The 26,175-nt window shown below is 49.6% G+C and overlaps 1 protein-coding gene across 2 annotated transcripts in view; it reads right to left on the bottom strand.

Moving 5' to 3' along the window:
• Positions 1–25,813, bottom strand: part of LOC109261405 (xanthine dehydrogenase/oxidase) — a 57,586-nt gene extending 31,773 nt beyond the window's left edge. The window contains exons 1-13 of one of the 2 annotated variants that reach the window (XM_053891029.1): positions 25,682–25,813; positions 19,253–19,310; positions 17,339–17,435; positions 15,809–15,917; positions 12,461–12,587; positions 11,454–11,515; positions 8,287–8,355; positions 7,872–7,961; positions 6,598–6,739; positions 4,144–4,236; positions 3,387–3,538; positions 2,244–2,337; positions 778–887 (exon numbers count right to left, since the gene is read on the bottom strand). In XM_053891029.1, coding sequence (XP_053747004.1) covers positions 778–887; positions 2,244–2,337; positions 3,387–3,538; positions 4,144–4,236; positions 6,598–6,739; positions 7,872–7,961; positions 8,287–8,355; positions 11,454–11,515; positions 12,461–12,587; positions 15,809–15,917; positions 17,339–17,435; positions 19,253–19,310; positions 25,682–25,723 — 1,245 coding nt within the window. In that variant the 5' untranslated portion in view covers positions 25,724–25,813. The remainder of the gene's footprint in view (positions 1–777; positions 888–2,243; positions 2,338–3,386; positions 3,539–4,143; positions 4,237–6,597; positions 6,740–7,871; positions 7,962–8,286; positions 8,356–11,453; positions 11,516–12,460; positions 12,588–15,808; positions 15,918–17,338; positions 17,436–19,252; positions 19,311–25,681) is intronic. The other variant, XM_053891030.1, reaches the window with a different exon arrangement.
• Positions 25,814–26,175: the final 362 nt, after the last annotated feature.

Here is a 26,175-nt window from a genome sequence, read left to right as displayed (position 1 = left end):
GGGCGAACATGCCTCGTAACGCGCGCTCAAGCGCTACCTGGGTAAAACTCCTAATACTCTCCATCACAGCTGCTTTCCCAGCCTCACACAGATCACTTTTCTACACGGCCCATTATGGAATGTGTAGCTGGTGAGGGAGGAGAGAAAGGCACCTGGTGACGCCACCACGAGCCCCCAGGAACAACAGCGAGGCAGCCAGAAGTGCCCAGACTTGCCTCAACAGGACAGAAAAACTCCCATGAGCAGAAATGCAACCACGCCAACTCAGAGCAAGGTCAGCAAATAAACACCTCATCAACATGTGTGGGCCTGACCCACGGGCAGCCCCTCCACTCAGCGTGCAAGCCCCAGTCTCCTCTGACCTGGGGCAGAAGTGCTCAGTGGCTGGATGTGCTCTTGAAATCATGTTGCTAGCTACCAGATGGAGATCCCCACTGGTTTCTGGACATCGGCCTGGAATCTTAGGCATTCCTGATTTCAATCCACACAATAACCTCCCGGGTAGGTAACACTGTGTCCGTTTTACAGACGAGGAAGCTGAGGCTCAGAAATCTGAAACGATTTGCCCAGGATCACGTGCCATGAGTCCATGGAATGCCCTCTTCCCTGCCCTGAAGCTCTTCATTGCCCAGAGAACACTATGGCTGGTGAAAGGCAGTGTTCAGAGACTTTGTTAAAGTTGAGAGATGCTGAGCTTGGTCCCCGAGGCAGACTCTGGTCTCTTGTCTGGAGCCTCGCTGCGGTAAGAGTGACATGGGACGCTCCTGAGCAGCTCACCTCCCTGCTGTAGGGGATCTCGATGGAAAGCAGTATCTCCTCCGGAGCTAGCAGGGTCTTTCTGTACGCGGGGAAGAAGGTGTGATCCATCCGAACCGTCCTCCTGGTGCCTGTACACAGGCCGGATGCAGAGCAGCCAGTGTGAGAAAGCAGAGAACGAGGCACCGGTAAATTCCCCATCCTGGTCTCTGGTACCCACAGTCAGAGGGCAGTGCTGGCACAATTAGGGCCAAGGTCCTCCATCTAAAATCCTTACGCAGGGATGTGCTGGTGAATGTTTAACAATGGACTATGTGTGGGCGGAGGGAGTCCAGATTTGCAGTACTTGCTAATTTCTATGGTATCAATACTCCCACCATAGCCAATTTCAGGCTCCCGGAGTGACATCAGTGAACATGAAGTTGGAAAGAGGGTGGCAAAGAGTTGACACGACACACCTGCTGTCCTCTGAAAGGACTGCCTACAATGGTTGGCCATGGCTGTCTTCTGGGAACTTGCATTTCAGCAGATTCCCCGGTAAGACGACTGACTGTGTCTAAACTGTTCATACAAACAGCGTGGTTTATGCTGAACATCTGCTTTCTGTCTGGGTGCCTGGGCTTTTGGTACCTGCCAAGAAGGGCTACGCAAACAACCCCCCAAAAAGCCCTAGCTGTTCAGTCTCTGACGAGCTTCCCCGGCAGACAACACTTCACGTGCGTTATCACAATGCAGCTTGTGACTGAGGGAATGATGTGTGTCCTGTGTGATGCCACCGGGAGAAGTCTCTGGAAGCTTGTGCCTGGATTCCTCCAGACTGTGCCCCAGGTCCCTCCTCACTTTGCCAAGTTTACTTTGTGTCCTCCCACTTAATAAGTCATAGCCATAAGTATGACGATAGGCTGAGTCCTGGGAGTCCTCCCTGACTTCCTAGGAGTCATCAAAACTGGGATGGTCTCGAGGACCCTCCAACAAGGACGGTGCATAGCAGCATATCATTACTTAGCATTTCCACTCTACAGATATAACAGATGGGAATAACTCTAAGGGCATGGGCAATAGTAAAATAAACTCAAATATTAGGACGTGATGAATTTTGAGCACTTATTACCTTTATTTTTAATGTAATTTATTTTATTGTAAGTTTCTACAATTCAATTTTTAATAATGGCCATGTCTATCAAACACTCACAGACTCCCTGAAAATCCAGCTGTGGGCTGTGGTGAGCCAGTGCATTCTGGCTCTAGCACACTACTAGGTAAGGCTTCTAGGTGACAGATCCTGTTGGGAATTCTTAATAAGGAAATGGTCTGGCTCTCCTGGCCCCCAATCTGGGTATATCTCCCTTGCAGTTCCCAGGGATCCAAACCTTAGGACGGCTGGGTCATTGAATTGTGGGCCCTGTCTCTCCAAAAAGTCACCTATCTTGTGAGCCTTCTCCCCCGTGGGGCCCTCTTTCCTGACTTCTGCATGACGTAGCTCTCACCTGTGGACACGATGGTCAGCTTGGCCCCACTGGCCATGAACACAGGGTTGAGGTCAGAGATGGGGCTGGCGGTGATGATGTTCCCTCCGATGGACTAGAACAAGCAGAGAGTGTGCGTGAGAGCCCAGCCCACCCAGGAAAACCTTGCTCTCACAGCAGGCTGCAGAACACAGGGCAGGTGGGGGACACCTGCTCACTGAAGGCACAAGACCGGCGGAACTCAAGCATCCAGAACCACGTGCAAAACCTGAGATCCGAACACTTGGGATTGGATCTCAGCTCTAAAATTTACTCGTCGGTAATGTGGGTCAGCTCCTTGAAATCTGCTCAATTTCATCCAAACTTGTTCTGAAAGGGTTGAGGTGGTTTATCACATGATGCAAGCAAATACTTCCTGGAAGTAGATCCCCACCCAGCTGGAGAATTTAGTGGAGCTTTCTGAGCTTCTGTCTACTCAGCCACAATCAGAGGTGTCAGGTGCTTGGGGTAGGGTGAGGGAACGGGGTGGGGGCTGTTTCCTTTGGGTTTTGTTCTAATTGAAAACAACAAAATAGAATGGACGGGGTGGCTTTCCTTCCCCCACCCCCACCCCCGCCAACCCTACACCGTCAGCTGTTGTGAGCCGCCAATGGTCCTGGGTGTGTGAATGCCGCTAGCAAATGGGGAACCTGGGGGCTAGTCTGGAGTTTAGTTGTGAACAGTCAACAGCTGGACCCCTCCCTCCTCTCTGGGGGTGTCTACCTCTGGCTCTCCCCCCAACGATGAAAGGTAGTCCAAGACTACATTTGGCTCAATCTCTCAACCACTTGCTGATAGCTTCGGCCAAGTTCAGGAACAAGGTGGGCAGGAGGCTCCATCTTGCCAACCTCAGGGGTAAAGACTGAGGCACACAGCATGTGCTTCCAAGAGTGACCCGTAGGCCCCCTTCCCCAGAAGCACCTTTGGGGCTCCATCCCAGCCCTACTGAGTCGGAATCTCTGAGAGCAGTGCCCAGGAAACTGCATTTTTAACAAACACCCCACAAGTTCTAAGCACTAGAGTTTGGGGCACACCAGATCTTCAGCAGAGGACAGACTAGCGCATCTGCCTTGTGACAAAAGGCCCCATGACCTCAGCCTTGAGGGCTCCTGAACAGGGACTCACCGCCACAGACTTGACCTGCTTGCCAGCAAACCAGCGCAGCTGCTCCAAAACACCTTTGAACACCTCTGTTTGGTGGGCAGGAAGGTTGGCGACTGCATCGAGCAGTGTCTTTTCCACAAAGCTCAAGGGACACGAGGCTCCGAAGGAGATACCTGGGAACACATGCGCAGAAAAACAGCGATTCCCTTCACAGTTCAGAAAACATTTGGACACACAGCCCCTACGATGCTTTACTGGTACCTGAGTGACGATGAACCAGCTCTCACATCCTTATAAGGATGAGGAAATTAATGCCCAGAGAGGTGAAGTGACTTGCCCCATGCCACCCAGCTAATACACCAGCCAGGACTGAACCACAGCCCTCTTGATCCTACAACCAGAATGCTCTCTTCTCTAAACCAGTGGTTCTCGTCTCAATAAAATCAGATCTCTGAGGGAGAAGTCCTGTTTTTTTTTGAAAGTGCCCAAGATCTCCCAGCACTGAACCCCTCCCCCTGTGAGCGATTCTAATGTGGAGCCAGGATTGAGAATGACTGTGGAGAATCTCATAGCCCCCCTTGCCCACTGGCAGTCTGCCACAGATGCTCAGTGGAGGAAGGCAATGAAGGGGGTCCCTGCTCCCCACGCAAGGCAGCTCCAGGAGAAGCAGGTGGCAGCGGAGCCAAAGGAGAGGCTCTCCTGGCACCGGCCACCCCTCCCAAGGGACCCATCCGCAGCATCACAGCCTTCCGTGGGCTCAGGGCAAACCCCTCCTTACCCTCAGGTCCATGCTCCACTGAATTCAGCTCAGGGATCCAGGCTGGGCAGACCATCTTAGGAAACAGCTTATTCTTAAATTTCATCTCAATGCCTCGAGAAAAACAAGAAACCCGAAGTTAACAGGCTTCTACTAGGCGGGCCTCGGCATTGTTCCCACCACGCACACAGGACCTATGACATATTCACAATCGCATCATGCTCTGTGGGTGTCTTAGGACTGGCAGGTGCAGGAGATAAGATGTGGGGTTCAGTGCAGTTTCCACACTATCAGCCGGCAAACTTGTCTTTCTCTCCCTCCCCCCAAAAATCCTAGTGGAATTCAGATGAGATGAAATTCTTTTTTGCCTTTTGATTTCTTTTATCACCCAGAAAAGCTTCCTTTTTTTTTAATTTAGCTTTCTGACTCTGTGCTTGGACCTTCAACACCTTCAGATTTTCTGCTCTTCAGTAAGGAGAGCCTGCTTGATCCTGTCATACACAGTTCGCACACATGGAACCACCGTAGGCCCTGCTGACGTGTCTTTTAGTGTTAAATGAGATGAAATGTGAATTAACCTGTGTGTTGAGTGTGTGTCTGTGTATGGGACAGGGGTGGGGGATAATAGATGAAGCCGCAGCATGCTAAAATATGTCAGGAACCCGTGTAAGCACTTTACATGTTTTAACTCATTAAATCCTCACAATAGCCTTGGGAGATACTGTGATTTTCAGTTTATAGAAAGAGAAACTGAGGCACAGGAAGGTGAGGCTCTTGCCCACATTACACAGCTAAAAACAGACAATTCTTAGAGTTGGGGTATAATAGTCCTAATAACACAAAAGTCTAGCATTCAGACAAAAAGGAAAATCGTCTGAGAGAGAAAACATCAAATCTGCCTCCTGGTCCCCGACACCTGCCTGAGCAGGACTTTGCAGGACCACACGTCTCTACCGGCCTTCTGTCAAGTTAGAAAGGTCTGTGAGCAGACGCCCCTCTGTTCTGTTCCTGAGACCTGGTTAGCTCTGCACCTCCCAGCCCCTCCCACAGACCTACAGATGGGAAGGTTCAAAAAGAAATGTCTGCCCATCCTCCCCACCCTCTCGGGGGCTATTCAGAGTGTCTGGTGGGTGGCCCAGGCTTTGCGGAGTCTGGCCTGTTTGAATACCAGTTCCCAGGATAAAGACTGCAGACAGAGGCCATCCGTGGCCTGTCTTGACAAGGTTCTCTCTATGCCCGGCTTCCCCAGCACCCTACCCTGGCTGTCAGTGGTTACACTGCTGTGTGTATATATAAGGGAGAAGGGGTGAGGCAGAGGGAGTGGTCGTAAGAAATTCCCTCTCACTTGGAGCTCATGAAATGTTTATGGATTCCCTTCTATTAGAATCTAACTGGGTCCAGGATGTTAGGTGACCCATGACAAGGAACATGTCACATGTCAAAGGAGATCAAAGACTCTTCCAGACAGTCGTCTTCCACTTTAACTCCTGCTGCCCTGGACCCCAGGGCCACAGCTACGCAGACCCTCAGGACCACATCACCTGAGGCACATCTCACGTGTCCACGTTACTACAGCTGGGGTCTCTGTACCACACCTGTGCTCACGGGGCCGGGGCCGCATCTGTACTTTGCTAGCTTAGAGCCAAGCCAGGCCCTCCTCTCTGTGTCCTCAGATCCAACAAAAACCCAGGACCCAGGGACTCTTTCCAGAACAACAGCCAGGAGTCTCCCACAGGATGGTTGTGGCGGCTTAAAAGTATGTCGATTGCCCCGAAACCAGAGGTCCTCTAAGACCTTGGCTATGCCACGATCCTCTCCTTGGAGCCTCCCTGGGCTTGGGAGCCAGCAAAGGAGAAAAGGGCCAAGCCAGCTCCAGGAACGGATGGACATTAGCAGCGACCTGGGCACCTCTGCTTCCATCCCTTCGAGCACTGGGGAAGAGAGCTACACATCCCCCAGCCACCCTGGCCCATTCATGTATTCTGAGCTTAACGTCCCAGGTGGTAGCAGGAACAGGGCCGGTGGCCACAGTTGTTGGCAACACAGACACAGTCACATTGGCACATCTCTCCTTTCCCTTTACCACATCACCCCCCAGAAAAAGTGGGGGACGAGAGAATGTCATTTCTGGAACCCCTAGCATCTGTCACTGGCCTAGAACCTTGACTTCCACTGCTCCCCCCTCACTTCCACTGGGAGGTACTCCAGAGAACGAACGAAGACACTGATCTGGGTAGCCCAGCTCCTCCCACAGTTCCCGGCACATAGCTGGCACCTGACGTGTTTCCGGAGAGCGGTCAGTAAGGATCTCATCCAATACTCAGAACAGCCCTTTGAGGAGGTGTTATTCCTCCCTGTATATAATGGGAACCAGGGCCAGGGGAGGAAAAGCAAGTTTCCTGAGGACACACAGCCAGCGTGGGGTTGCCCAGGCAGACTGGCCCCCTGCAGGCTGCAGGCCGGGCCCGCTCTCACCGATCTCCGTGTTCCCCACCACCAGCTTGGCCTCGGGGTCCTGGGCTTTGAGGTCCAGCAGCTCCTGCAGGGTTGAGGCCTGGATCCAGGTCACTCGCTCGCCTTCAAAACGCAGCTGCTTCTGAGGAGTATCTTTCAGCCTCTGGAAAATGTAGTTTCTTGCCACACAGTCTCCTTCCTACGGCCATTCCCTGATGAATTTAGGTCCCCAAAGGGGTCTAGTCTTCTACTGATCCATTCAATACTGAATTCAGAATGAGGATCCAGGTACGGGGAGAAGGGAGGGGAACTTGCATGTACTGAGGCAGGGAGGACGTGGCACACACATGATCTCACTTAGGCTTTAGGAGACCTCCGGGGAGGAAGCATCGTTAGCCCCACCTTTCACAGGTGCGGGATGAACCTGAGGACCCAGGAGGTTATGGGACCTTCACCTGCCACCAGGTGACCTGAACTGTTCGGACCAAAAGCCCAGGTTCAGTGCAGTGCCCCCTGCCCCGCCCCCGCTGTCCCCAGCAGGTGCAGTGGACAAGGTGTGGGGGGGACGAGGTAGCAAAGGAAGGGGTGTCAGGAGGGAACGCAGCAGAGGCTGGTTCTAGTGTGTGAGGGGTGACGTGGGGCTGGGCGAGAGAAACCCCAAATCAAACTGACAGTTTGTTCAAGGTTGCACGATCCAGAGAAAGGTGTGCCGGTGGCCTGCCCCAAAGCCCTTCCTTCTGTCCCATTGGACTCAACAGGCTGTCTTCATGTGCTCAACACCCCCAGGGAATCTGCACTCGGGAACTTAGAGAGAGGCACGATTCTTTCCTTGCCATGAATGTGGGAGCGAAGAAGCAGAATCGTCACGGTGGGAGGGTGGGTGTGAGAGTGCCCTTAAACCAGAGCAGCAAGCCATGCATTGTGCCCTCTGAGTACAGCTTTGCTTCTTTGTTGTTGGTTTGTAAAATAATGGACTGCTTGCAAGGAGGAGAATGGGTGCTAAGGGACTTACTTTTACATCCGACGTAGCCAGGTCAGCAGATGCTTCTGAAGCACCTGTTACTCTACACAGGGTCCTGGAGGGATCCACTCTCTGTGCTCAGGGTGACATGTGTGCGACAAGTGTGGGTCCCTTTGGGAGTATGTGACAGAGGGACTTGACCTCCAGTGTCAGAAGGAGAAAGGAAAACCCAAAGGACAAGGACACAAAGGTCCCCATTGGTATGAATAAAGTGGGTCTCCAGGGGCTCATGGCACACAGACTTAGTGGGGCCTCTCCGCGGGGCATCACCTACCAGCAACTCTGGGGGGAAGATGGGTTCCTGGGTGGGATCCAGGGGCATGAACTCCTCCGGGTTGAATAGAGATGGCGAGAGAGTGATCTGCTGGGAAAGGGAACGGATGAGTGATACCTCATCTCCTCCTCTAAAACATCTGTATGATCTACCCAATCCTTTGTCCAAGTGAGCTTGTTTGCACCTCCCCACCCCCACCCCAGCAGGCTTGGCGGGAGGCCGTGCTGCTCCTGGGAAGCAGGAACAAGGAGGTCTTGCCAGAGGCCCCGGGGCTAATGTGCACATTCACCCCCCACTCAGGGTGGGCATCAACGTTTCCTCTTCTGGCCGCACTGCTGAGGTTGTGAAGAGAGTCCGCTGCTCCTTGGATCTGAGATTGGCCCCCAGGCTTCCAGAGAAAGGAGGTCCCACTCACCTTGTGGTCTGTCTTCTGGTTCATGCAACAGTTCAGGTCGTTCCCACTTCCTCCGCAGCACCCACCATCCTAGAAAGATGACAGATATTCACACAGAAATATTTGCAAAGAGTTTGCACAGAAGCTACAGATGCTGGATCGTGAATACTCAACGAAATTGAGGCCTGCTGCTGTGCCAGCATCAGTAGAAACAGCCGCCAGCCGCTCCCATTCCACTGACCTCTGCGCAGACGGAAGACCTCTGCTCTAACCACTCTCCCTTTCTTGGTTGATGGAGACTAAGTCACTCATGACTAGACAAGTAAGATCTCTCCTGGAAGCACCAGGAAATTTTGAGAAAATGTCTCTATTAAAGCTAAGTCCTACTCTACCAAAACATATCTTTAGCTCCATTTTCTCCCTTTATTCTCTGGGCCCCCAAGAGCCTCTACTTCTACATCAGTCAAGCTCTGAGGGGGCCCGGATGGCCTCTTTCCAGGCTGGGGTCTTGTGGAGCTCCTTCAAAGCATGTCTGGGCCCAGTGTTGGGTTCAAAGAGGTGTCCAGCCAGTGTGCCAGATGACCTCACGAAAGCTAGACATACTTCCTTCCTCACTGTGATCCTATGCTTGAGGATGGGTACAGGTCTGATGACCCATCTCCCTGGGGAAAGACTAGCTCAAGATCTTTCAGGGTGCCAGGGGCAGAGCACAGGGTAGAGCTCCCAGAACGAAGGAAATGAGGGTGGGGAAGGGGTGGGTCCACCTGAGTGATCCATCCTGAGAAGACGGGAGTCTCAGCTCAGGACCTGGGAGACACTCTAGAATCATGGAATCATGCTCAGAGACAAAGGTGGGAGAAATTCCCAGACATTGCCCCGGGCACCCCTCCAAGGCAGCCAGTTCCTACAGCAGCAGGTCTGGGGTGGCCCTTCTGCACTTGAATCATGGGAAACACCATTCCATGCTGCCAGTTCCCAAGGGATGAGTCACACCCCACTAGTGGGCCCAGGAAAGTCCCCAAAGGGCCACGGAGGCTGAAAGTATGGCCTTTAAGAAAGTGCTGTTAGACCTGTCACCAACAGAGAACCCTGCCCTGGCCTCAGTCCCTGCACGTGCTGCCCCGTGCACAGCCACCTTCTGCACTCACAGCCTTGCCTTGGACGTCACAGTGCTGTCTCCTCTGGACCCTCCCACCACGGCCTTGCCTTTTCCTCTGGAAGAAATAAATGTCCCTGTAGTGTCTCTTCTCAGCTGTCTTCCTGGAGAGGGGTGATGCAGGAGAATCACCAGGCCCTAACCAAAGCGAGGGAACCTGCATACAGCAAGCCATCGGCCTCGCTCACCTGGTGCTTGGCGGGGGAAGGATATATTTCACCAAAGTACCCTTTCCGGATGAAGTGTCAGTTCATTCTTCCTGACATTGTTCTTCTTGATAATCCATTGCCATGGCCATGACATAAATTACTGGGATGTACAATAATGTGTCACTCCCTCAATGTCTAATGTCAATGAGGTTGGATAAGGCTGGGTTTTTCTCCCCTGGAGAGATTTCTCCTTTTCTCAGCGTACTAGACTACTAGGCTTGTGCTCGTTTTACTGTTCCTCCATTTCCTTCCCTGCTGCTAGATGGACAGTGCCATTTCTTGCTGTGAACAGTGTGCCTCCTTCCGGCAAATCCTCCTCACTTACCTAATGTGTGCTATGGGCATGAAAATGAGGTAGGCAGGTTTGTTAGAACGGTGGGTAAAGTCAGAGTTCAAAGGCTCTGAATAAGACCTTGGGGACAGGGGTCTCCAACGACTGGTGTGCATGAGCTTCTGAGCACACCCTGTGTGCGAGTCATTTGGGGAGCTCAGGCCACTCAGCTCTACACCGCCTGGCAGCTGGTCGAGGACCATTTCAACGATGATAAAACTCCAACCCTGAGAAGGGACATAACCATCTACTACACTCAAGAGCCCTTCACTTTTTCAGAAAGTAGGAGGGCTGATAAGATTGTAGCTCTTTGAGAAGCCTCTTAAGAAATAAATACGTGGGCGAGATTAACAATCCTTGGCTCTCAGGGAAGCTTGAGCAATTTATGTAGATCAAATATTGCGTGAGAGACGAAATACTTAATATTTAAGATGTGCCAGGCACTGTTCTAAGGGCTTTACAAGAAGTACTTTCCACAAACACTATAAGAATTATTATAGGCATTATATAATTTCATAATATTATTATAATTATATATGTATTATTATAACGTTATAATATTGTATGTGCCATTATAATCCCCATTTGAGAAACAAGGAAATTGCCCAGGGTCATACATCGGGTAAGTGAAAGACTAGGATTTGAACCCAGGTCTGCAGACTCCAAGACTGGAGGAGTCTTTGGATCTTTTTCATTTAAATCCGCACCTCCTTGTTCTTTGTCATCAAACGCCTTCAGCAGAGTGGGCTGCCCTCCCTCCCATAGGCTCTGTCTGTGTCTCTACTCTTTGTGGTCATCTGGATACAATATCCTTTTCCTAATGTAGCACCCCGAAAGGTCAGTGAAAGGCATCTGACTCTGCCCCCAACCCAAAATTAAATTGAGATGAGACAGTTTGATTGGGGTCAGAGTCAACTCGACCCTGTTGGGGGGCCAGGTAGAAGCTGGGGAGAGAAGCCAAGAAGGGAGAGGCCAGCCCTCTGTCCGCCTCCCCTGGCAGATGGCAGGTGTGTGTCGTGTTTATGTAATCAGCGCCCGCACAGCCAGCCCCAGACTTCTCCCTCGGAGGTGTACGAACACTGCAGGGATTCACACACTGTCTGGAGATCTCATTAGCAGGTTTATAGGCCCCACAGAGTGCCAACCACGGAAAGCAGCTGGGAGAGGAAGGAGGAGAGGCGCAGCTGCGGGGTGGGCTGGGTTGTTACTTAACACCAGGGCTCAGCACCTGGGCCACAAGAGCACTGTCAGACCCAAATGCCCTGGAGGAAATTAGCCTTGGGCATCGTGCTTCTTCCAGGAACAAGCCTTCCCTGGAAGGGAAGTCCTCGTGCTACTGACGTGGACGGAACAAAGACAACAGAGTCCAATGCAGGTAGATCTACCAGCTGGCCATCCCCCCTTTTCCTCTTCCTCCAGGGGCCCTTGGACCCTGCCAACTGGGATTTTGGAGTGTCGCTGCTTGAGGAGCTGTCCCAGAGCCCCCACTTACCCTGGCGAAGGTCCGGAAGCCCTGGAGGATGGGTCTGTAGCCCGTGCAGCGACACAGGTTTCCTGTGGGCCAAGGGACAAAGCTGCATTGTCAGCACAGGCACCGGGGGCAGGTGAGGGGCTTGTGACTTTACTCCTGGCTCAGTTGAATACTCACTTTACATATTCTGTTGTCTCTGCCTGGAACACCCTGTCCTCCTCCTCGTATTTCTGACTTCAAAACATCTATCACTTCTTCCAGGAAGCCTTCCTACACTGCCCAGACCGAATCAGGTGTCTTCTGAGCGCTCCCCTGGTGTCTGGTCATGGCCTTCTCAATGAGTTTATCAAACTACATTATAATCTCTCTTCCCATTCAGACTGCAAACTCCGTGAGCATAGAGACCATCTTTCATCCCCTGGGACATCCCTGTGTCCCTTGTACCTTGTATAGTGCCTGACATATGATAGGACTCAAAACAACTGATTGAGTCAATGATGAATTGAAATGGTGAAAGGACGCAAGTCTTCTCTGTTCAATTCAGAGGCACAGACACCATGCCCAGGGTTCTGGGCCCATTCACAAAAGACCAAGTGGGAAGCCAGTTCCTGCCCAAGGCTCAGAATCACAGCCACCTTCCTCATTAAATGGCCTTTGCAGGATCCTGTCTAATAAAAGCTGAGAAGAATGGAAGCCACGTGACTAGCCTCTGTGGAATTTTCCACATGATCTCCTCCTGTGCCAACCAGGCAGTGCCACCCCATCCGAGCGCTGAAGGACACCTCAGGAAGATGAACACTAAGGCAGGAGACCCAGGAGGTCTCCAGACCATGTGAGTGTTCTTCAAACTCAGAGAGGGCTAAGCTCCCAGCAGACCGTAGCCGCCACGCTGGGGTACCTGAGCCTTTCCTCCAAAAGGCAGTGTCCCATCTCCCAACCCATTCCTGGCTGACACTCTGGCCCTTCCCTAACCTCCGCAAAGCCCCAGCTGCTATTCGACCCCTTAGGCTGTGCCTCCAGGCCCGTACCTTGGAAGGCATCCTCGATCTCCTCAATGGTGGGCTCAGGCTGGTTCCGGAGCAGCGTGTACATGCTCATGACGATGCCAGGGGTGCAGAACCCGCACTGGGAGCCATGGCTTTTGGCAATTCTCTCCTAAAAGGGACAGACCACGTAGACATATGCATTGGCACAAATGCTCTCAGGCTCTCTAGATGACCCAGCTGAAGCCAGTCCACGTCGACAGGTGGCGTGGGGTAGCAGTCACTGCACAAAGTCAGTCTTAGTGCTGACTGTGGCCTTGGCCAGGTTACCAACCCTCTCGGGAGCCACAGGCCCCTCATCTGTATCATGACGACCACCCTAGTACTTATCTCTGGGGCTGTGGTGAGGATTTAATGACATAATTCACATGACACCCTTGACATTATCATACTTGGCACATAACAGGTAGTCGACCAATGCTAGTTATTCACAGAAAAGCCTCTTCAAAGAAAACTGACCAGTAGAACCGGAAGGACTTCTCACCCTCCATTCTCTGCATTGGACACAGGACGAAGCAGGCCCAGAGTTTTAAAAGATTTAGCCAAAATCGCACATAGTGAATGGAAGAGCTGTGTCATATTCTTTTAATGCACTAGCCTGCAATCCAAATCAATTAGCAGTTTAAAAACATTTTTTATGTTTATTCACTTTTCAGAGACCTGCAGAGACAGAGTGTGAGCAGGGGAGGGTCAGAGAGAGAGAGGGACACACAGAATCCGAAGCAGGCTCCAGGCTCTGAGCTGTCTGCACAGAGCCCGACACAGGACTCGAACCCAAGAACTGTGAGATCATGACCTGAGCCGAAGTCAGAGGCTTAACCAACTGAGCCACCCTGGCGCCCCTCAATCAGCGTTTATTAAGAATGAGATGAACATGGGGTGCTGGGGTGGCTCAGTCAGTTAAGCCTCTGACTTCGGCTCAGGTCATGATCTCACGATTTGTGAGTCTGAGGACCCCATCAGACTCTGTGCTGACAGCTCGGAGCCTGGAGCCTGCCTCAGATTGTGTGTCTCTCTCTCTGCCCTGCCCCGCTCACACTGTGTCTCTGTCTCTCTTTCAAAAATAAGTAAACATTAAAAAAATAATAATAATAAAATAACAGATGAACACATTTTTTTCCAAACTGGAATATCACTACATTCTTAAGTGAAGGAAACCCTTGAAGTCCAGTGGGGACATAGGAATTTGGAAATGTGTCATATAGAAGATTTTTATGCAAGATTTTTCGTTCAAGGAGATTCTCCATATTACATTATTATTATTATCATCATCATTATTATTGTCTTTTCAGAGTCTCTCCTGGGACTTATGTTAAATAAAATTGCTAAAATATTGCATTTCCAGTGCCTGGCATATATGTTCATCCATTTTATAAATATTTACTGAGAGCTTAGTACGTGCCACACATGGTAAGGCACTGGAGACAGAGCAATGAAGAGAGACGAGGTCTCCAGTCTCATGAAGTTAGTAGGGAAACTGACAAAAGAGACAAGAAAATTCCAGGTGGAGGCCAATGCTATGTAGAGAATTAGTATAAGCTGACAGGACCCGGAGTGACCAGTGGCTTACTTGGAGGGGTCAGAAACAGCCACTCTCAAGACGTGACTTGGAAGTTGAATTTAATGACCTGATTTGGATTAGGGAAGAGTATATAGGATCTAATTATGTTTGTTAAGAATCATTCTAGCTCTGGCTACGTAATGGTTTCCAGGGGACAAGAGTAGAAACAGGAACCAGGACACAACAATGGTCCAGGCAAGAGGGAATGTGACTCGGACCAGGCAGTAATTGGGGAAACTGACAGAAGATGAAGAAGCCATTGTAGGCTTTGGGAGTCAAGTAGACACCACTTCTGGATGGATTGGGTGTGATACAGGAGAGAAGGAGTCACAGGTGACTCCTAGGTCTTGTCTTGAGCAAGTGGGCAGATGCTTTTGCCATTGATTCAGAGGGAGGAAGACTGGGGAAGAAAGAAGTCAGGGGCCAAATAGGATTTGTCAAGTTTGAGATTAGACATTCACATAGTGGTGTCAAGTAGGCAGTTGGAAATATGAAACTAACCTGTGAGGAGAGGTCAAAGCTGAAGATATAAATGTGAGTGCTGTGCACACGTAGATGGTATGAACTTGCCTAGGGGGAGTGTGCAGGGCAAGAGGAGAAGGGCCCAGGCCCCAGCCAGGAGGACATTGCAGTAATCAGGACCTCCACCGGCAGGGAGCCAGCACAGGGCACCAACTTGGAAGTAGGAAGAATTCGAACAAAGCGTAGTGTCATAGGAACCACAAGAGAAAAGCCAGTGGAAAAGCAGGAGTGAAATCTGGCTCTACAACAACTTGGGGCCAAAATAAGTGCATTGGGAATAAGAACCTGTACCATTGGAAATGAGGGTTTTGGCTGATTATTCAGACATGATCCCTGTGTTTAAACTGTTCTTTCATCTGCTTTCAAAGAAATTTAAGCTCAAAATAAAATTTCACGCCTCCCCTAGAATGCAGCCAGCTTGCTCAGCCAGAGGCCCTGACCCCACATTCACGTAAAAGTGCCCAAGAAAGGCACGATCTGAGCAACATGTCTCCTCAAATGGCCAGTGGGCCTGCCTCTGGTACCTTCTGTGACTATAATGTCCAGAAGACCCCTGCATCAGTTTCCCCACACTCTGGGGACAAGGGCCTTCCCTTCCCACAGCGCTCTGCTATCATTTCTTTCCACGTTGCCCCAAAGCATTGGATTCTCTCCACAAAACCTCTCAGATTACTGTCCACTCTTTGTACCTAATTTCCATCCACTGCCAGGTGGCCTGATACCATCAGGAAAAAAGCCTCGGTCAGACATTCAGATGCCTCTATTCTCTTCTTAAGCCCATCCTAACCTCCATGTTAGTGACGATAGAGGCATTGTAGTTCACATCTGTATTTTCTGCAGGCAGGACATGAGAGGAGCCATGGAATTACCATTCGAGGGAGCAGGGAATAGGCAGGCTTCTTAATCAAGAGCACAGAGCTTTTGGAATCTTGAATATGAGATGACAGAGGTTCCCTAAGCACACTCAGGGGGCTGGGTGGGGAGATCCATCGCCCCTTTCCCCTTCGAGCTCTGGCATGACCCGACTGCCCTGGCCACCAGATCTGGTTGACCTCGTGGTTCCCTTGGGGTCATGCAATGGTCCCAGGAGGGAGCTTTAGGCCTGAGGCCTCGTCTTTCCACCTCATCACCCCCAGAGGAGATGGAGAGGTGGCCGGGCCACAGCACCTCCCGGCCAGGCAGTAACACTCAGCCTCACATTCCAAAGCAAGTCTGTAGCCCTTGGCTGAGCTTCTGTTTCCTCCAGTTACCTGCACAGGATGCAGCCTCGACTTGGTGCTTCCTATTCCTTCCACAGTCGTCACGGCAACATGATGCAAAGAGCAGATGGGGGCCAGGCAGGCATTGGCAGAAAAGTGGCTGGAGCCCCAGATTAAGGTCATTTCATTGTCCACACAGGCCATCAGAGACTTAGAGACGCTTTGTGTCATTACTCCTCACTCTACGTTACATTCTGGCCTCTTCCACCGCTGTCCTCAAGTCTCCACCCAGGACTCTGGGCTAGCAACAAAGGAAGCCCCCCCCCCCTGCCATGCCCCGGGGAGACACGAGCCCCTGCAGGGTCCTATGGAGCATGCATCAGTGCATCCTAGGCCTCCGAGCTGGAGTACGGGCGCCAGGGTTACCCGCAGTCACCTCTTAGCCCGACCCTGGAGGCTGAGTCAAGAGGAAGTTGCCACAGGTTCCAGGCACAGTGTATGCTCTCTCTCTGTAGGGCCCTTCCGAAGCCTCTCCAGTTTCAGAAGCTCCAGTCCCTTTTGCTCCCCAGCTCTCAGCTACCTCCTTTTCTCCCATGCTCTGTGGGGAACAGGGAGGGGCAGTCCCCGGGGAACATGAGACACCAGCCCCTTACACAGAGCTTCCTGATATCCATTTTTCTATGAACCCCTCATCCATTTACTCAACATCAGTTACTGAGGGCCAGTCACATGCCAGGCATTCTGCTGGGGGCTGAGGAAATGGAGGTGTGTACGATGCTCTTTAGAAGTCTGTGGTCAACTCAGGAAAATAGAAGCCAGCATAAAGATGCAATCTAAAGAGTTTATAGTAAGCGTTTCAGGAGGGCTGAGCACAGGGCGCTGTGGGACCTGCACAGACAAGGGTTACCCAACCCAACCTTAGGAGGTCAAGGAAGGCTTCCCGGAGGAGGTATTATTTTACCCAGTCTGAAAGACCTAGCAAGAGTTAGCCAACTAGAGAAGGCCTAGAAAAAGGGCACTCTAAGACTTGGATGACAACTTATGCAAAGACCAGGAAATCAGCGGGAAGAGAGTGTTAGGAGTCCACAGTTGTCCCAAGGGTGGGATGCTGGTCCAACGAAGGGAGAAAACTGGAGAGGCAAGGTGGGGCACACCTTCCTCTATGGGCCATGAGTGCTAAGCACAGTGATTGGACTTTATCCCATAGGCAGTTGAGACCAAGTAAAGCATTTCGTGGGATGGGAAATTAATCTGGATCTTAGAAAGGTCTCAGGAGAGCCTGGGTGGCTCAGTCAGTTAAGCCTCTGACTTTGGCTCAGGTTATGATCTTGTAGTTTGTGAGTTTGAGTCCCACGTCCGGCTCTGTGCTGACAGCTCAAGCCTGGAGCCTGCTTCGGATTCTGTGTCTCCCTCTCTCTCTGCCCCTCAACCTTCATGCTCTGTCTCTCTCTGTCTCAAAACTAAATAAACATCAAGAAAGGTCTCGTGTGCATGCACACACACACATGCACACACGCACTCACAACCTGACCCCTGCATCACAGTCCTTGCATGGACAATCAGCCAGCTGGCAAAGGATACACGATCTTGTTCTGGAAACGATCATACTTGGAAAGCATCACCGTGCAAGCCCCGCAGCCCCCTTCTCCACAGCCCAGCTTGGTCCCGCTCAGCCCCACTGGATGGTCAAGGGTTAAGGAACATGAACTCACAGAAGTGTCTTTGCTGGGCCGCTGGGAAATGCATGTGCAGAGCCAGTCATCAACCCACATAGGCTCAAGCCCCTCAACCCAAGGAGGCAGCAGACCCACACAACCTCTGCCTCCAAAAAAGGCTGCACTGCACTCCAGAAGGCAGAGAATGGGATCATCCCCACTGCACAGAAGAAAGGTATCAGAGTCCCATCAGACAGCACCCAAGTATTCCCTGGGACTGGGGTCCCACTGCTCACCGATCCTGGAGATTTTTCTTGACTGCAGGGTCTTCCTGGCATGCTCTTCTAGGCTCCCAACCCTGTGGTCTCACTGAGCCGGTGAATCTGTCACCTCAAAGGCTGAGCATGTGGGGCAGCCCTCACATCACCCCGGCTGGGTATGCAATAAAACCATCCCGCCTGAAAGAGACTTTGATCTATTCTGGGACCTACTGAGTCTCACCTCTTCACCTTGAACCTTTTGGGTGATGAAGTCCAGGAACCAAAATTAGGGTTGGATGAGGAGCTTTTGAATATCCACATAGGCTATGTGAACATAAATTAAAAGGAAGATTCTTTGAGGTTGGGGACCACTATTGGAGCCATCTCTTACATACACTGGCAGAAATTGATAACTTTGAGTTTGCTAACATGCCTAAGGAATAGGCCAGACTTGCCCTCTCCAGATGGAAAATCCAGGACAAAGTACACGAGAGCCAGACACCATCTGATAAGAGGCGAGTGAACTAGAGGTAAGGCCATGGACTTCAGACTTTTTTCTGTGGGAACTGAAAAAATCCTTTGTTGTCCCAGGACATATCACCTGAATGAGCCACTGGACATCCCTGCCCCTGGGGTGAGAGGAGGTCAGGATGAGCATCATCCCGGCAACCAACCCTGAATAGTTTCCAGTATGGTCGGGAGGTTAAGAGCCTGGCTCTGGGCTTTAGCCTGGGCTCTGTTAGCATTTGCCCAGAACATGAGCAAGAAGCAGGACCTTCTCATGTGCCAGCCTCACTTCCTCCTCTGTCAAAGGAATGGCTATGGGGATCAGTGAGATCACATATGAAAATCACCTTGAACTCCACCTACATATAGTAAGTGTTCTTTAAATGCCACCTCCTATCAAATTGTCTCTGTTGTTTCTGTTCTAGGGTCTCAGAGTACTTTCCTACCTTGAAAGACCACAAGGTATTAGATGTTACAGAACCCTGCCTTCGCTGAGGGAAGAGGAGCATCCCAAGGGCCCCTCGGGACTCCACTGTCCCGTGCCTCCTGGGGCCCACCATCTCCACAATGGATGGCACCTCTATACAGTTCCCCAGCTCAGGCATCCTTTCCCAAAGAACACCCCTTCCTCCGACCTTCCCTCCGCCTTCACAGAGCTGGGAAGATTGCCAGGAAGCCCTCTATGGGTCAGCAGGGATCTCCTGAGGAAGGCCCCCTCCTCAAGGGGAATGGCGGTGAAGCTTAACTAGGGCTAATGAGGGCCATTCACAGCTCTTCATTTTACACGCCCTGGATTAAACCCTGGCATCACTTGAGTCTTACCTGGAAGAGATCTTAAGAAATATCAGGAAGAATCATCTCAGTGGACAGCAGATAATTTTACTCCTGGAAGGTTCAGATGACTTCCCAGAGTCACACAGCTGCTGAGTGACAGAGCTACAAAGCAGGGGCCCAGAGTCAGACTCTAGGGCTCTGTCCTCCACACTTCATGGCCTCCCACCCGTCACTAGAAAGTGACATAAGGCCTAGAGAATGAGTCCCCATCGCCCCCTCCCCCTCCAAAGTCAGGATACATTTTCTTCTCAGGTAGGCCAAAAGGGTTGTTTCTGGGTCCGCATTCTTCTCCACCACCTATAAGAGTAAAAACAAAAAGAAAAGATATCCTAGGTATACTTAGCCACTGTCTTGCCCAAGAATCTGTGGAGTTAATAGGGATGTGCTAAATATATCATGAAAACCAAGGTCTTTTTCTTGATAATTCCACAAGAATGAACATACGATCTACAAGCCGTTCTGTGTACATGCCGATATTTTCCAAATCTAAAAGTCTTAGTGCTTTGCTCTGCACCTACCACGGAGGGCTTAGGTATTGCGCCTGCCGTGTTGGGCTGGCCAAGGCAGAGCCCCCTTAAAGTCAAACATCTCATTTCCAGCTGTTAGGTCACACCTGTGAATGCCAGGGACAACTAAGAATGGCAGCATGCAGGTCTCTGGCTATGCCTCCCAGCATGTACATTCTCAGACGGTAGAGAGCCAGTCTGTTGGCCTGTGGTCACAGGGAGTATTGTGTGTGTTGGGCTAGCACAGTCAATAACATCAACACATGTGAGATGTGGAGGAGATCTCAACCCAAAGGTCCACAAATGATATATTCAACAAGATGAAAATGTGGTCTACAAAGTGAGGTACCAGTTTTCAGTGCAAATAGTCAAAGGAAATCCATGACAACCTATTTCACTACTCACATTCATCATATGTTATCAAGGGTAATAGGGTTTGGGTGATTAGGATGATTAAAGAGAGAATTTGTGACAAGAATTTCTTTCCAGAGAATGGTACTGTGAGACTTACATCTTGTTAAGCTTGAGGAGAGGAGGTATCTCATGCCTCAAACTTTGTGAGGGGGCTTCCATAGCCCTACATGTGAAGCTAACATACAGCCCTTGTAGACAGGGGATATAGCGGTCTGCATATCTAAAAGCTAGAGATAGGCTTACTGAAGAAGAAATGGCAGCATTGGAATTGGTGAGCACTCTCAGAGTTTGGAAAGCAGAGGATGTGGAGGGTTGCCTGAGGACCTAGTGTAGTCCATGCAGAAGAGGGAAAGTTGGTGTGGAGTTGTTTAAATCATCCCCAGAACGCTGACTGCAGAGGGTGATGGGACCTCCAACAGAGTCTGTGTGGAGTAGTCCTCCCTAAACTGGAGACTGAGGAAGAGCTGCAGGCCAGAGGAAAGCACATGCCCGATGTCGTGAGACTTACAGTTGAATGCTCCCCGTGGTGGGAAGCCATCTTAACCAGCACTGATTAGATGAGAACTTTCTTGCTATCCTCATCTCTCTATCCTGAACTGAGACTGTGTATGGAAACTTAGAAATGACCACAGCACTGCTTTATTGATTAGGAGAAACCCAACAAGTCATAAAACTGACAGAATTTGCCCCTTGAAGAAAGTTTCAAGGAAAGTAGAAAAACAAATTAGCTTTCTTTTATTACACCCCACAGATCCAGTTTGTCCAAAGTCCTGGTTACAAAGTGCACACAAGGAGTTATTTCTTTTCTCTCAGAGAAGTCATAAACACACAAATAAAGATTCCTACCTCCTTTCCTGCAGAAAGAAGCCTCTTAGCTTACTACTACCCCCCAAATTGTAGCTTCTGCTTATCGTCCAATTTGGTTTTCATCACATCTGGCCCCTGTTCTGTGCCTTCTGTGCCTTCCCATATGTTCAAGATAACATCCAAGTTCTTTAGACTGTCTTCCAAGGCCTTTTTCCATTATGTTACTAACCTTCATTTCCAGCCTTTTCCTCTTCTACTTTCCTGACAATCTAGACTTTATACTCCAGTGAAACCTCTCCGGCAAACACTTTTTATATCACTCCAGGCACACCTGGTCCCACCTTCCTTGAATTCCTACAGAGAATGGCTGTGCCACCTCACAGCACGGCCACAGGGTTGCTCCAGCAAATACCACAGAATCCTCTCTTGACAGGGCCAGTGGGCATTCTGAAGGACAAACGCTTCATGGGGATATGAGCTTAGGAAATGCTGGGTTCAGCAGATTGCTCTGATAAAATTTAAGCATCAAAACAAATAATAGCTCTAATGGATTATAAACCATTAAATAAAACTAAAATTTACAAGTCCAAAGTGGTAACTGATAAATAAACAGACTGGAGAGAAAGAAAGTTCTTTCTGACAGAAGAGTTCCAACTAATGAATACAGTTAGCCTAACCTTGCAATCAGCACAATAACTGACCAAGTCAAGAAACATCAATGAGAGCTAAAACTAGTGGGTGAAAGCTTGATGATCAAGATAGTTTCACAGACTCAGAGGATCTTCTCATGGATTATTGATTAACTCTAAAAGGTAAAAAAGTAATCTTACATTAGAGAAAACTGGTGGATGCCACCATAACCAAGTGATCAGAGTTTGCATCCCAAATAATGGAGGAGACTGACACCATGTGCCTCCTGATGCAACGCACTGAGAGCCACTTATTGCTTCTCTGGAATTCCTGCCCAAAATGCAGACTCTGAATCTAATCAAAAGAAAGCATGACACAAACTCAAAATGAGAGACATTCTAAGAAATAATGGTCTAGTCTCTTCATAAACTTCAGTGTCACAAAAGACAAGGAAAGCTAAGGAGCCATTCTGGCTCGAGGGAAACTAACAGACATGGCGACCAACTGCCGGAGTATGACCCTGGGTCCCGGGCTTGGGACCCTGCCGTGGTATGACCCTGGGACCCTAGGAGAAGTTAAAAATGACATTACTGGGGACATTGGAATATGCTGCAGAGGGGTGGCAGATTAGATAATAGTGTTAGGTCAATACCACATTCCCTGATTTTTAGAGACACTGGCTCTATAAGAATATTCTTACGCTTGGTTTAAGAGGTAAAATGGCATTAGATCAGAAATTTACCCTCAAATGGTTCAAGAAGAAAATTGTATACTCTATGTATTTATTCCTATAATTACATACATAAATAAATATATAAAATTAATTAGGTACTTATATACATCTATATATCTACATGCATATCTATAAATAGATACATAAAAATCTAATACGTGTGTGTACCATATAAACATCTCGACGTGTGTGTGTGTGTGTGTGTGTATGTGTGTGTACGTACAGAGAGAGAGAATGACAAAGTTAATGATAAAGTAAAATGTGACAAAATGTTAAGTTGGTGAATGTGAGTAGTCTGTAATATCTCTTTGTATTCTTCTTACAACGTTTTAGGCAAATTTAAGATAATTTCAAAGTGCAAAGTTTACAAACTAAATTTCTTGAGTAGAGGATTTCTAAGGGCTTTTAGTACTCATGCACTCATTCTGTCCTCATTAATTGGGCACCTGTTATGTGCCAACACTGTGCTAAGTGGTTTAAGAAGGCGGGGCGGGGGGAGGGAAATGGGTGATGAGCATTGAGGAGGGCACTTGTTGGGATGAGCACTGGATGTCGTATGTAAGTGATGAATCGTGGGAATCTACCCCCAAAACCAAGAGCACACTGTATATACTGTATGTTAGCTAACTTGACCATAAATTATATTAAAAAATAGTAATAAAATAAGATTCTGGGAAGGCATTAAAAAAAATAAACAAATACACCCTCTTCTAAAACAGAAAAGGTATATCTGAAAAGAGGGTCTCATGGGGAGAGTTTTCTGTGAAACACATTTTGCAATATATTACTTTGCCGAATGAAAATCCTTCTCCTTAACTGGTTCACAACCTCCTGAATGGCTGATGCCTGGTCTTAGAGATCATATTCCTCCAGTGTGTACATACCCCACAGGCTTAGTCTACAGAGGAGCTTGTAAATGGGGGTGAGTGAGTGAGTGAGTGAGTGGAAGCCACTGAGAGGCTCTCTGTAGCTGCCACCTGCTTCTTGTGGGGATCACTCGTGGACACCTTTGGCTGCGCCCCACGTGCCAAAGTTGCCAGATTCCTCCAGGTGCCTCAATCTGCACGAAACAGAATCACTGCCTCTAGAATCCCACCCACCAAAATGACTGTCACTACGATAACACCAAAATCCTAGGCAGTTCTTTCTTTCCCTCCAACTCTGACTCTACAACAGAGGATATGACACTGGTCATCAAGGCCCATCACTGCCACAGAAAACACTTGAGGTATTTGATCAGTGGCATCTTATACCCTGTCCAGAACCCGAGCTGGTGGAGACAGAGTCCTGGACGGTCTCACACAGGGAGAATAAGAGGCTTACATTTAAGAGTGAGTCACTAATTTCTGGGGTGCCTGAGTGGCTCAGTCGGTTAAGTGTCTGAATTTGCCTCAGGTCATGACCTTGCGGTTGGTGGGTTTGAGCCCCGCATCATGCTCTGTGCTCACAGCTCAGAGCCTGGAGTCTGCTTCAGATTCTGTGTGTGTGTGTGTCTCTCTCTCTGCCCTCCCCCGCTCATTCTCTCTCTCTCTCTCTCTCTCTCTCTCTCTCTCTCTCTTTATTTCAGGAATAAACATTAAAAATTTTAAAGAAAAAAAGAGTGAGTCACCAATTCCAGCGGCTTCTCTGGTAAGTTCTCTGCATAATATCCAACACCAAAAGAGTTAGATATAGAAAGATCTTGGAAATAGAAATGGAAACAAACTTATTCACAGCTGCCTTGATCTGCCTGGGAATCCCTGCTTGGTCTTGTTTCCGAAGCACTGCTTTCACCTCATCACTTCTTATACTGCCTCTCCCCCTTTCTAGCAGATTCTCAAGAGGCCACAGGTTTATAACTTAGAACCTGAGTATGCATCACAGACACTGACAATAGGAAAAGCTTCCAGGGATAGTAGAGTTTGATGTGATGACACCATCTAGAAGTTTGAAATTGCTCTTCTAAAGTGAAACGAAAATACGTGGGACACAGCTTTGCCAAGCCAGTTGGACCCTGAAATGTCCTTTTCAGATCCAGTGGGTCACAGCACACCATCCCCAAAGAAGAGCAGAATCTTGTCCTGTCACACACAAACTGATGGCATAACAAATAATAGAATCTGAGACTAAGACACGGCCTTGGAAGTCACTGAATCCAGGTGCTCACTCCCAAACATTGACCAGAAAAATGCCACAGAAGATGCTTTGTGCGGGTAACCCTTCCAGAAGGCCAACTCTACTGTTTCTTGACACTCTCCAACGCAACCGCTGAGTGCAACAAAGTTGTTGGAAATGTCAGATGCCAAAGTCTCACAAGCGTCAACAGGGAAGTTTGCCCTGCCTCATGGCTAGCTGCCAGATGCCAGTCCTGAAAAGAAATCTACAGGGAGAGACACAAGAACCCAGAAGAACACGGCTGACCTCATCCTCAGTGCCTCCCGGTGGCACCACTCAAACTGAACCCGACGGTCTTCAGAGCATGGATGTTGCCATGGCTCATGCAATTCCCTTGCTAGTCACGCAAACACGTCCTGACAATTTAACCACTACCCGCCCTGTGAAGTACATTTTCGTTCTTGAAAATTACCTCAAACGTCACCCAATCTCTCAACTCAAAAGTGCCAATAGAGCAAAACAGATAAAACTACCCTTGTTTGGAGGGGGTTGGGCACCTTGGACACATGGCCATTTACAAGATAAAACTATGGCTGTCCTTTTACTGTCCCTCTCATTCCCTACTGGGTTTCCGGAGCAGGCCAGGGTACCCCAGCAGTGGTGGGGGAAAGGGGATGGGACTAGGCACGTGCTTACACCCCCCCACCCCTCACCTGCAGTGAAATTGGCAAAGATTCATAGCCTTGCTGTGCCTGGAAGACTGGTACCCACATCATAAGGCCCCCTCTGCTCCACAACCCCTACCTTCTCCACGTCCCTATGTAAAAATGGAGGTCACCCAAGGGGCTATTTTATCAAAGTAAGAGACTAGAAACATTTATTGCAATACTGGGGAGGGGGAGAGGGGAGAGAAACATGCCCCTTACGGGAGGAAAAAAACAACAAAAACCTGTGGCTTGCCACAAGATGTCAGTAAATGTCCTCACAAGTTAGCTGTCACATTTACGTATGTGAAATATCTGAATCAAAGGCTAAGAACTTCTTCTATCCCGGTATTAGCAAGAAAACAAGTTCCTGCTCCTTCTCTCAGTAAAGACAACAACGAAAGCCTCAGGATGTGTTGGAATAAACACAAAGACGGAGGCATGGTGGGTGACCTCCAGTCTCACCCAGGAAGGACCCTGTGACCTTTTCCCACTTTGTGCCAGGGTCTCTGCTGCTGCAGAGTCGCTGGCAACTGAGACCGCTCTTCTCGCCTGCCTCCCCCCCACTCCTTTGCCCCTGGAGTGTTTTGACTGTGTTCTAGCTCTGAGAAGGTTTTCTCTCCCCAGTGTTACCCCAAATGCAGCAAGGCTTTGGAGGGAGAAAGAGAAAGAGGGGAGAGAGAGAAAAGAGAATAGGAAAGAGAGAACAGGCCTCTTCCAAAGGACAAACTTCCGTTCAGGGGAGCGGAGAAGCCAGACCAAAGGACAGTTCGATCTTACCTTTTTGCCGTTCACAAAGAAAACCAACTCATCCGCTGTCATTGTTACAGGATGGGGTGTGGGCCCCCTGCCTCCAGATGCTTTGCTCCCAAGAGGCACCAGCAGGTATGGCCCCTTAACAACTTGGAAACTACACCTCCCAATAAAATGAAACCTGGCCAGCCAATGGGAAGAAACCAGCCTAGAGCCTCAGGGCACAGGGTGTTCTTGGCAAAAGCTACCGGTTTACATAATCAAGAAAAATGCAAACACTCCTACCTGGTAAATCGCCCTCCCCACACCTGTGTCAAAGAGCACAGCAGGAGGCCCGTGCAAAAACCCAGAAACCGGGAAGGGGAGGGCCTTGCCGCCAGGTGACCTGCTGTCATTAGCACTGCCCTCATGGAACCTGCTTCTTCTCCCCGCTGCTGCAGCCACAGAAGGAAGAAGGGCCATGTGCAGAGCCACGGCAGTAGAGATGACCCACACCCTCCATGTCCACACTTGTCATTTTA

The sequence above is a fragment of the Panthera pardus genome, unplaced genomic scaffold (genome assembly GCF_024362965.1).
Source record: "Panthera pardus isolate Hobbes unplaced genomic scaffold, ASM2436296v1 HiC_scaffold_26, whole genome shotgun sequence".
Classification (NCBI taxonomy): Eukaryota; Metazoa; Chordata; class Mammalia; order Carnivora; family Felidae; genus Panthera; species Panthera pardus.
The sequence above is the reverse complement of the archived record's forward strand: the minus strand, read 5'-3'. Positions and strand labels throughout refer to the sequence as shown.